The sequence below is a fragment of the Carassius auratus genome, unplaced genomic scaffold, assembly GCF_003368295.1.
Source record: "Carassius auratus strain Wakin unplaced genomic scaffold, ASM336829v1 scaf_tig00008648, whole genome shotgun sequence".
Lineage (NCBI taxonomy): Eukaryota > Metazoa > Chordata > Actinopteri > Cypriniformes > Cyprinidae > Carassius > Carassius auratus.
In genome coordinates, this window is record NW_020523969.1 from 133,035 (window position 1) to 145,882 (window position 12,848).

Below are 12,848 nucleotides of genomic sequence, written 5' to 3' on the forward strand. Positions count from 1 at the left end.
TTTTCCTTGATTTGTTTCTTAAAAAGGAAAAAGATTAAGACTGAAATCTTTATTTAACCTAAATCTGTAATTAGTTATTTGATTTTAGTTATATAATTCATAAACATATCATTTAGTTATATAATAATAATCATACACAATAATTAGATTTAATAACAACCACTGTTGGGAACGTTACTTTAAAAAAGTAATTAGTTATAGTTACTCTCTACTTGTTCCAAAAAGTAACTGCGTTAGTAACTGAATTACTCTGTAATAAAAGTAACTCGTTACCAGGGAAAGTAGCTATTTGCGTTACTGTAAAAAAACAACATAGTTGCTATGTGTCAAATATATATATTTTTTTTTTGTTGTTGCAGTTTTCACGAGTCAGTTGAAACGAGTAGATCAGACAGGTGTTCGTACATAACTTTCAGTATTTATTGCACGTCAACAGACAGCAAGAGTTTTATCCTGCACTTCAAGTATTATCTTTGTAAGAAGAGTGTTTTTGGCCCCTATTTTTGTAGATGCGTGTCACACATTACATGTACACATTACATGCACGTTCTTGCCTTTGACCACAATGAATTTGAAGTAGTGCTTATATCTTCACCTTGAAAATGCCAACTTTTCATCGGATTGCTCCTGACTCGCCATCTCGCCATCTCTGCTGCGAATCTCTGTGTAGCTGTTGCATGAGTGTGTTTAGGGTTACTGAAAAAATAACGTCGTTACCTAACACCGTTCTTTTAAACGCCGTTATTTCAAACACTGATAATAACCCAATCTGAAGCAGAAACAGAACTTTGTGTCAATCTTTGTGAAACTATACCACATGTCTGAAGAAGCTCTGAATGAGATGCAGATTCACTCTCTGACAGCAGGAGGCGCCTCTGGAACAGCAGACACAGAACAGATACAGCGTTTCCTGAAACACTATGAGCTTAATATGAACTATACAGAGACCAGATGAAAAGAACATACCACCTAAACTTCCCAGAAGACAGTCAGCTCCCCTCAGAAACACATTCATATAAACCCCTAAATCAATATCCAATAATTCGTACATCATGAACACTGAGTGATCTGCTGCTGCAGTATGTTTCTCTGTGCGCACGTCTTCAGTGTCTCTGGTCTGTGTTTACAGCTTAACACACTTCATATTATCACATAAATGACATTTTTTAGAAAATGATTGCATTGCAACGCAGTTTGTTCAAGTACATAACAGAGAGTTGCAATAAGGCAAAAAACGGGCAGTTGCCTATCGCATACAGGCCAAAATATACTTCGGCTGTCCGCACATACGATACGATATTCTGGTCATCACGATGGCTTGTGTACTGCACGTGTGTCGAGCTCAGCTGTCCGCGCTCATCTGTGTTTGAGGATACTTCTGAAAGCTGTGGGACGCTGCTGTGTGTGAGATGGAAATGAGCGCTGAATGTGATGTGTCTTAAGTTCGGTCACCCTACACACACGTGACTGACCGCTCGCTCGCTCAACAAGAGGAGGGTCAGTGTTACTCTCTACACTGCTCTCAGTCTGAGAGATCAGTCTCTGAGGACACATGGAGAACAGCGCGTACCGCAGGAACGGTATAATGGAGAATATCAGTGGTGTAGAAACAGTGACATCTTCAAATCATGGTATACCTGGAAACTGGTAATGACCCATGCCTAAATAAATGTCATAATTATATCTTTACTAAAGTCAAACCAATCAATTTATGCATTTCCTTTGTGTGTTTTTGGTATTTTAAACCTTATGTACCTCTAAAATTAATAAATTACTCCACTGACTCCATTGATGTAAAATATGCTTATTTGTATGTATATTTATTTCTTTATTTATTTTCCCTTCAGTAAAAATATTCATTCCAGTAGGCTCCAACAGCCAAAATCTTAAACTTTGGCTTACTTTGGTGTGATATGTTGGTATAAAAATAGTAATTTCATGAAATATCAATATTAGCCACTAGATGGCAGTAGAGCTCACTGACTGCATGTAGACTGAGATCTACACCACTGTTGAACAAACTGAACCTCTGAAGATTTACATTTAATCACAAGTTCAATTGTAGAGAAAAAAAAAACAAGCACAGAATCCACAAAGGACAAATTCTAGACTTTTTTTAACCACTTAACATTGTTGAGTCAAGTCAAGTTTTGTGTGTGTGTGTGTGTGTGTACTCAGGTGGTAAACTTAGGGAAAACATGGCCAAGTTTTGTTTTGCTCAGATTTAGGAAACTATTTTTATAAAAGAAAGAAAGAAAAAAGGTTTTGCCCACATTTGTCCTCAAGGATCATTTATCATTTAGTGTTACTCTAGGGTTAGTATGATATTGTAACATGGATGTGTCTTTACTGAAGTGTGCAGCAGTGTCTCACAGTAGCCTTCAAGCGAGCGCTCAGAGTAACATTATACCAGCCCTGTGTTTATAATAGCCCTGATTTATCACCACAGAAATAATTGTGATAAGTGATAATATTGTCATAAAAAAAAGAAAAAGAAAATGTATTCCCTTGAACATGTAATAATAATGTAACAGCATAATGCAAGAACACATACACACTTCCAGATGACATTTTTTCTTTAATTCTCTCATGGAAATTAAGTATCAAAATATTAGATACATCAAATACCTGAATAAATAGTAGATAAACATTTTCCAACAAAGTACAAAGTAACAAGTAGAGAAAAAGAAAACTGCTGAGCTTGTTTTCTGTGTAAGTGAAGGGTGCACACTATTACTGAGAAACACAATCACTGCTCAGCATTCAGACGTCTGTGTGCACAGAGATCATATCTGCAGAGGAAACTTTTGTAGAAGTGATGTTTAAATTTGATCCAGCACCCCAGGACTACTCCACGTTGTGTTCGAGAAGCTGCTAAAGACACAGGTGCAAGTGAAATGATCAAAACATGGTGACAGTAATTGAAGAAAATATAATCCAAGATATATTGAGTCACCAAAAATGATTGAGGTCATGTACATATTGTGCGATATGTTGATATTTTGATTATTGATATTATTAAGGCAACAACTCCCATGATTCCACACTCAATCTCTGCATCATCAAGCTACACCCAAATTAAAAACTACAACAGACTGAACCGAATTGAGCTGAGAACAGAACAAACAAGCTGATTTGATTAGCACAATAAACCACCAATGTGAAAGATTCACACTGATATCAGGGTTAATGTTGAAACCCATCTCTGTTATAGAGAGTAATGGAGTATGAAAGAGCACTGCTGGAGCTGATCACTCATACTATGACAGATGAACACATGTTTTATGTTATAACACATGTTTAGATGTCCGTGTGGACTGTGTCTCTCTGTCATGAGTCTGTTCTGCTCCAGGTGCTTCTCAGTTTGACTTCTGGCAATGTGTTCAGAGAGTCTGACATACTCTACTCTTTTAGAGACAGATAACACTGGGTTTGAGTTTCCCATGTATTGATGTGATTGTGTTTCTTTTGTGCTGTGATGTGTTTGTCTGTGTTGTTCTGCTCAGAGTGGATCATCAGGACTGGATCTCTTCATGATGCCGTGAGTCCAGGAAACTGAGCTTCAAATGCTGACAGACTTTAATTAGGATTTTAGTTTTCTGATTGGAGAAGTCTGATGGATCTTGTTCCTGTGGTTCAGTGGTAGAGCATTGGGTTAGCAGCGCAAAAGGTTGTGGGTTTGATCCCAGGGGACACACATGGTTAAAAACATGTATACTGAATGCACTGTAAGTCTCTTTGGATAAAAGCATCTGCCAAATGCATAAATGTAAATGATTTTGAATGTTTAAATGCCAGTGTTTCCAATTGTTGGCTTATTTGATTTAGTTACAGTTTGTGTCTGTTTCCACTTTATTAAACAGTGTTTGGGAATGGATTTCCCATATTTCTCCAGTATGAATAGCCAGTTCTTCATGTTCAGTTTATTTCAGGTTTTTCCAGTTGCCCCAGAATCTGTTTGCATTGATGACTTCTTGATTATTGTCAGCTGTTTTTGGTATATTGTGTTTTTAGTTCTGTGTGTGTGTGTGTGTGTGTGTGTGTGTGTGTGTGTGTTGTTTTAGTGTTTGACAGTATAGAAGGTGAATCTCTGTTTTATCTGGATCTTTGTGTTTCTGCTTTGACAAACTTTTGAGCTGTTTGCACATTACTAGACAGTCTTGATCAGAACATTTATTATCCAGTTTTATTATCCTGTTATTTCTATCTTTCACAGCCAGACTGACGTCTTCTGTAGTGTGACTGAAAGTGTTTCCAGCTCATCTGTGTGGTGTGTGTGTTAGTGTTAGTTTCAGACAGTGGGGTTATTTTATCAGTGGGGTTATTGCATTGCAAAATGCATTTGTATTAATATAATCTCAGTATCTGTATTAATATAATCTCAGCATCTGTATATTAATATAATCACTCTTCTGTTTCCAGGATTCATCATTGTTGCAGTTTTACCAGTGTTTACCACAGCGACGAGATATAACTGGAATGTTACATGTGGTCAGAAAATGGGCTGTAAGTGTTTGATGAATTCTGATCTGATCCCTGATAGAGACACAAATAACTCATGACATCATAATCTGATCAATATCAAATTCATTAATGCTCTCTGTTAGTCATTTTGTATTTATCATCTTCACATATGTTGAGTGAAGGGTTAAATGAGAGTAGAAATACTTCCAGTGATTTCAGATGTAATAATCTGTGTTCAGTTGTTTTGAGCATTTGTCAGATGTTTTAAATTTTACTCAGTCAGTTTTTATCACAGAAGTGCAGTTGTTTATAATATTATACACTGAGCTGGGCAGATGACTCACAAACTGTAATCTGTTACTGATTCAAGATTACACACAAATTGTAGTTTGTAAAGTAATCCATTACACATTTTCAGGTAATATAATCAGATTACTTTCTGATTAGTTTTAGATATCTTTAGATCTTACTCACTTATCATATTGTTTTAAACATGATAATCTTGTACCATATTGATATTAAAATACAAAAGAAAGTATATTCCTTTCATTGAAATTAACAACATAAAGTGGATTAAACATCACATTACGTCAAGGTTTCCCAAGCTGCGGTTTGTGAAGAACTGCAAGAGGTTTGTGAGTTTAATGAGAGGTTAATAATTAATTTAATCATACAAATTGAAAATTAAAATAAAGCATCTTAAAATAACATAAAATAAATAAAAACACTTCCTAAAAAATGAATTATTTTATTTGTTTACCTGCATGTAACATGAACATTAACCAAAGTGTAAATAAACAAGCAAATGTGTAAATTATGAAATATTCATTTTCAAATCTCAGTAAATATATCAGATGAAAGATGGTCAGATGACAAAAATACATTTGGGAAACCCACCATTATATGTAAATAAGAAATAATGTGAATTTGTGTATTTTAATGTGTTTGAAAGACAAATGCCTTCCAAAGTTATTAAAAACAGATGTTAAAATAAGTTATAATTCAGTGATAATTCAGATAAATATGATTGTGTTCATCAATATTTAGATGATTTCTGTAAATGCAGTGGTCAGCTGAGTAATGACTGGACACAACTGACAGACTTTCTGAGTCTATAGAAGCGGTGGATATTTCAGGAAGGAATGTTTAAAAGATGGAAAAGAGGAATTAGGGAGAATCACTAAATGAAAGCGACATCATTTGTATAAATAATATGTAACTGTAGTCTGATTCTGAGTATTTAATTTAATTACAAGTACTTAATTACTGGAATCTGATTACATAACTCAGATTAAATATAATCAGTTTCTACCCAGCTCTGATGATATAATATTATAATATTACTGCACTAGATTACAGATATGCTATACTATTATAATATTGTTAATGTGTAGTAATATTCAAGCTGTTTTTCAGGTTCACCTGTGCTCATGAGATCAGTGTGGTTAACTCTCATGATGCTGATCAATGCTGTATTGGTCTATTTCTACATCACAGCTCTGGAAAATGAAAAGGGTATGATAATATGATATATATCATGAACTGAATCATCTTATATGTGTGCTACAGTGCAGTGTTTGTCAGTGATGAACTCTTGCTGAAGCTGATGTGTGTGTTGGTGTTCAGATCGTGTCGGATGGGTCTGTGTGATTGTGTTTCTCCAGACGCTCTGGGCACTGGTCAACTTCACATGGTCATTTCAGTCATTCGGTACAGTATAAATAATTTTCGGTCATACGGTACAGTATAAATCATCTGCTATGATCTTCTTCTCACTGTCATGATTTCACTATCAGCTCTTGTTTATTCTCTTCACTCTTCTGAACAGAGATCGAGTCTCCACAAAGGAAAATATTATCATAATTGTAACAGTAAAGGACTGTAAAAATGCAACAGTAAAAACACTTAACAGTAATTTTCCCTTAACAAAATTTCTTGTTTTTGTTCTTATAAGTTATGAGCATTAGGACTTTGTTACATCTTATGTTAATATTAACTGCACTATTTCAGTCTCGTGTGTGTTATGATGGTGGTGTTTATTATTTGTGTGAATGATGCAGCTTCTGTATATTAATATTTTCCTCATCAGCTTATGATAATCTTTGATTCATCAGTAACTTTCTCTTGTCAGTGTATCATAAATGTACAGAACAGATTTCAGCGCTTCAGGAGGCTGAAATATTAACATTATAGCAGTTAATGAAATACAGGTTTATCATTTAAGACACATCAATAAATCCTGAATATATTTTAAGATGAAGTTCTGCTGACTTTATTTTATTTTTACTGTAAAACTTCACGTATGTTTTTAAAGTGTAGTTAAGTTATTCAGCATTTTCAATCCCAGAAAAGCTTTACTTCTGTTGTTGTGATAATGATTTTCATGAAACCGAGCTGATATTTCACTGTAATGTTTCCTCAATCAAGCTCAAACGTGTGAAATATGAGGCTGTGTTTGTGTATGAATATTGAGTTGTTGTCATGTTTTATTCAACTTCTCTCAATGAACAAATGAATGATGAAAAACCTTATTATTCTACACACTTTTGTCTGTATGATTTATTAGTTCTCATTATCTTCATGAAGCACTTCTGTCCTGATGATAATCAATGCCTCAAATCAAACACCAGAAAGACCAAGACTCAACTATAGAAAGATGTGGATATCAAATACATTAAATGTTGTGTTTTTTTCTCTGTAGTGGTTATTTAAGTGGTGTAATTGTATGTAAAGCTGCTGATATTGAACAGTATGATTTGATCTTTCAGCTCTTCCCAGTCTCGCAGCTGTGTATGTGTTTGGATCAGTCGGTGTTGTGTTACTGAACTCTGTTGCTCTGATGATTGAACTGATCCTCAAAACAGGTGAATGAACACTTGATCATCACACACTACACAATTACACTCATACATCTGCATATTAATGATTATTATAAACTCATACAGATCTGGGTCTGAGGTCAGTCACTGTCTGCAGTCAGCAGAATCATCACATCGTGTGTGTGGTGTCTAAAGATTAGAAACTTAGGATTCAAACACCAGTCGTTTTCACAAATACTTGTTTAAACATGTTTGATATTTGTGACTGTCTCCAGATATTGTATATGAGACTATGAAGATGTTCACTGTCAAACAACATTTAAGGTTCATGTTGTCATTTTATCAAATAGTTTTCTTCATTACACATCTTATTGTGATTTATTTATTATCTTTATTTTATTTCATAAGCTAACATTGCAGGTTAAAGGGTTTTAAGACTTCGTTTCTTTATCTACAATCAAATAAATTAAAATAGCCTTAATGATGTCAGCGATTTCTCTCTTTTTAAAGATATTAACAAGAATTCTTTTTCTTAAAAGTTAAGAATTTTTAAATAAATTTCATAACAAATAAGCTATTCTTCATGATGAATTATCTTCATAACTAATATAACTATGAACATAATGAATAGTTATTGTTCAAAACTAATTAAGCATAAAAAATAATAAAAGAGACAAAATAAAATGATTTTATATATATATTTAGTTTTGTGTTAAATGGATAAGGAAATTTCGATCTCATGAAAGCGTGTTTTCTGTCAGAAATGGACTTTGTCGTGAACATGATACGCAATGGTTAGGTTTATCGGTCAGTCTCAGGATGTTTCAGCTGATCGTGTAGTGTGTCCCCAGCTTAATAAACACAGTTTGATTATATAGTTTTGTAATAATCAGTGTAATCAGCTAATCGTGCTGTTTGGTGAATATCATGAATAAAACACTTGTTTATGTTCATCTTCAGTTAATGGTGAAGGAGCGACGGGAGACATGAGGATCATCGTCTTCTCCTCTGAATTACTCTTCACTTTAATTCTGGTGATTTTAATGGTATTTGAACCCTGTGAGTATAACTGAACATTAAATATATTCACTTCAGGTGTTTTATTATTTTCATTTAAGAATATGATCTTCAGGATGCGTCACTTCTAGAGATATTTCTACTGATTTACTGATTGTGACTCAGTGATGCTGTTTGTTCAGTCATTTCTGAACTGATCTGAAGCTCTTCATCACTCTCTGAACATTAAACTCATTCTCATGTATGCAGACGCACATCTGAGGGTTTATTTGCTTCGTTCTGAGACTGGTCTGTTATTGAGTGTGATGTGTCTGATCTGATCAGATCTCTTTCCTCACAGGGATCACACCATGTCTTCAGTCTTGTACGGTGAGTATCAGAAACTAGATGTGATTCATTCTCCTGCCGTGAGTTAAAGGAGCTCTTGGTGATTTAATGTTTCTCTTAAATACTTCATACAGACACACATCAGTTTCTGCTTACAGACGTCACTGTGGAAATAGACCTGCTCTGTTCACATTTCTATTTGTCACCTGTGATGAACTGACTTCACAAACTCTATAATAATCTGTTAATTAATTCTGCTTCATTACTGAAGGACTCACTGTAAAAAATTTCTTGTTGTTTTTACAAAAACTTTTTGGCAGCTGTGGTTGCCAGAATAATTTTGTAAAAATAAAGAAAACTGTAAACACATTTACGTCAAAAACTGTTAATTTTACAATATAAAGCTGTAATTTACAAACAAGAAAATGTGAATATAAACCAGTAAATTCAACAACACACAAAATTAAATCTGTTTTGTACCTTGAAAATACTGACAACCACCATAATAATAAAGATGGTACTGTATAAGAGAAAGCCACATGAAGTATCAAAGCTCATCACAAGTAGCTTCACCACAAGCAGAAGTATATATTAACATATAGAAGGTGCACATTTATGGAAACACAAAACACCATCATGGTAACACACGTGATACTTAAATAATGCAAAAAACTTTCATTAAGCAACAGAAGATGTAACATAAAGCTCAAATGTACATAACTGATAACAAGAACTATTTAAAAACATGATTATTTAAACAAAATACTTTCAAACGTGGAGTGTCACGCAGGGAATTCTGGGAATATCAGTTTACAGTTTTAGACTGTAAATTATACATTGATTTGTTCTTTTTTTACTTCTAAAAGCTGTATAATTAACAGAATTCTACTGTAAATTTACATTAAATGCTTTGTTAGATCTTTTACAGTTTTTCCCTGTATATAGTACGGGAACTTACTGTTAACCTATTATCAGTTTTTTTTCCGTAGCGTTTTTACAAAATTTTACAGTTAAAATTACACTTATTTTTTACAGTGCTGTTTTGGGGAAATTCACTTCACTTGAGTTTTATTGAAATAGAATAACTAATTTTACTCAAATACATTTGCAAGGAAATGACTAAATACCTGAACATTTAACTGAGTAAAATGAAGTACAATTTATTTAAATAAAAAAGCTCTTTGAGCAGCTGTCTTTCTGAGACATCAGTTTAACTGGATTTGTCAAATGTGCAATTCTTTAGTTTAAATATAAAGCTTTTTAAAACTGTACAAAGTCACTGACTGAACCTTTAAACAACTGTGTGAGAAGCAGAAGCAGGTTTAGTGACGGTGTGTGTGTGTGTGTGTGTGTGTGTGTGTGTGTGCGTGTGTGTGTGTGTCTGTGTGTGTGTGAATGAACTGTCTTGTCTTGAACACAGAAAGCAATGCAGTCTCGTCGAGCTGCAGCCGCTGGATCACAGAATCAGGAATCTCAGGTTAGTGTCAGGATTACTGTTCTCCAGAAGCACAGAGATGACTGTAGATCACTGCTTCTGTTTCCTTCATTTATTAATCACTGCTGCTGAACAACACATGTTAAAGTCTGTCTGATTCTGAACCCAGAACGCAGCAGCAGATTCAGCCACTGGATCGAACCAGAACCAGAGCCAGAACCAGAACCAGAACCAGAACCAGAACCCAGCAGAAGCACATGAGATGAGTCCTCTACTGAACACACAAAACCAGGAGAACAGCAGGAGCACCGGGACGGAGGAAGCTCAGCCGGATTCAGTGGTTTCACAATCATAATCAACAGTCAGAGAAAAACACTTGTGAGGAGCTTTTAACTGAGATTTAAGAGTTCAGTCTCATTCTTCATCTGTTATTGAGGCCGTTATTTAATGTGTGTTTGCTGTAAATATATACAGGATGTCTTTATATTGATGTAATAGTGATTGTCTCTTATAACTAACTCTAGCTGTAAACTACTTCAGCAGCAGAAATGAAACTGAGACTCCTTTAAGATCAACGGAGAGAAATCAGTGTTATAATATTAACTTTAATAAACACGTCTGTGGATTGATGCTGGAGTCTCAAGATCACAGAGATCAGTTACTGTATCCCACAATGCAAAGCGTTTCACCTGATTCTCCATTTCCAGTGTGATGACAGAAGTAACTCAGACAGATGAGATGTATTTCTACTTCATCTCAGATGGACTCATGAGAACAGCTGGACTGTAGTTAGGGTCAAACACTGGAGGAGATCAGACAACTACTGTGTGTGTTTTTTGTAGGGATGGGCACGACGAGTAATTTTACCCCGAACCCCCCAAAAGATGGTAAAAAAAAAAACAATTGTGTGTGTGTGTATATAATAGCCTGCATTTGAAACACTTAATCTATGAATCACACTGACGAATCACTCAATGAATTCTGCTAAAAATACCTAACAGTTATGCTGTTCTCTTGCCTTGCCTTAACATCATTTAAAATTGTGGGGAAGTCGTGGCCTAGTGGTTAGAGAGTTTGACTCTTATCTGTAAGGTTGTGGGTTCGAGTCTCAGGCTGGTAATACCACTACTGAGGTGTCCTTGAGCAAGACACTGAACGTGCGTGCGTGTGTGTGTGTGTGTTCAGATGGGCTGATAGGTGCTATGATAGACTGCACTGTAAGTATCTGCTGAATAATGATCTGATCTCTGTTTAACTGTATCAGTATCTCTGTTATATTGATCATCTGTGTTTACAGAAACACATTACTGTAATGTGATCATTAATTGATCACTAATATCCCCTGTTTAGTAAATCTGGCCCTTACTCCATGTAATTTATTAAATAATGTATCACACACACACACACACACAGCTAAACATGCACACATACACTTGTGACACACACAAATATTTTGAAATATGAATTCAAAGTAAAATCATAGACACACGTTTTATTTTCTTGCCGTTTTTCTTTTATATAAACACACAAACACACACACCTAATGTTTACACACACACACACACACACACACTCTCTCTCTCTCTCTCTCTCTCTCTCACACACACACACACACACACACACTCTCTCTCTCACACACACACACACGGGCACATAATGAACCATGAGCACAAACACACATCAGAACAGCTGCAGTTTCAGAAGAGCTTTTGAATTAAATAAAATCATTTATTGGATTAATAAAGTTTGTGTTGTGTTGTCATGTTGTAAATTTGTGATGTAATAAATCATTTCTAAAGAACTGAAAGAGTTGTTTGGTTTTAATGAAAGTATTCAGCAGTAAGTATTAATCTGTAGTGTATTTACTGTTTTGAGTAATTTTACTATCACTGATGATCAGATGGATCAATCAGTTATCATTTATTCATCTATTAATAAGTCATCATGCTTTCTCTGTCTCCAGGAGAAATGAATGATTTGATTCTTCAGTGATCTGTGTTCAGATGTTTCTCTGTCAGTCAGTTTAACCCCTGATCTGATCGGTTTCTGTCAGTATCTAAGTGTTATTCATCAAATCATTCTCACACTCTCATCTTTATCAGGTTCAGATTCAGTCATAAGAACAGTGATGGTAATCTTCATGATAGTCACTAATGTACTGATGATCGGTCTTTATATTCACACTGGAAGATCAAACAGATACAGTAATATTTAATAATGTTAGTAAATACAACACAATAGTGATGCAAAGTCTGATTCATTTCTGTGAACTGCTTCTTCTCAGACGGTTCGGCTCAATGAACCGGTTCAAAACACTGATTCATCAGATCCTGACAGCATCATCAACGAGATTACTATGCATTTATTTTCTAACAACTCTGTCGTGTTAGGCCTTTATCAAGGAAACATATAAATAAACAAATCTGTTTCAATAAATATTGAAACATTCAAAAGGTTATTTGTGTGAATGCATTTAACTGCTTATTGCCTTTCATTCGCTTAAGTTAATGGTGTTTGTGTTCAGTTTAATTCACTTATCCTTCACTGAACAGTGAACAGTCAGGTTTTGCAGCTACAGCACACACTTCAGACACCGATGCACAAACACAGATATGTTCTCTATGTCTAAAGTAGGGCTACACAGAATGAGGAAACCAGTGTTATCAACTTTTCCTTATAAACTCATTGATTTAATGTAAAATCTGCATGCACAATAAGCCATCGTAAAATGTAGTTGGTGTATTTTTTTATTTTTTTTTACCCGTGTTTTAATAGAAAGGAAGGCT

The 12,848-nt window shown here is 34.8% G+C and overlaps 1 protein-coding gene across 1 annotated transcript; it reads left to right on the top strand.

Annotated features, from left to right (window-relative positions):
- Window positions 1-7,199: 7,199 nt before the first annotated feature.
- Window positions 7,200-10,552, top strand: LOC113072239 (putative uncharacterized protein DDB_G0279653). The gene is made up of 5 exons (XM_026245302.1): window positions 7,200-7,328; window positions 8,244-8,342; window positions 8,641-8,669; window positions 10,048-10,104; window positions 10,232-10,552. Exons 1-5 carry the CDS (start codon window positions 7,304-7,306, stop codon window positions 10,415-10,417), a joined length of 396 nt encoding a protein of 131 aa, XP_026101087.1. The 5' UTR covers window positions 7,200-7,303; the 3' UTR covers window positions 10,418-10,552.
- Window positions 10,553-12,848: the final 2,296 nt, after the last annotated feature.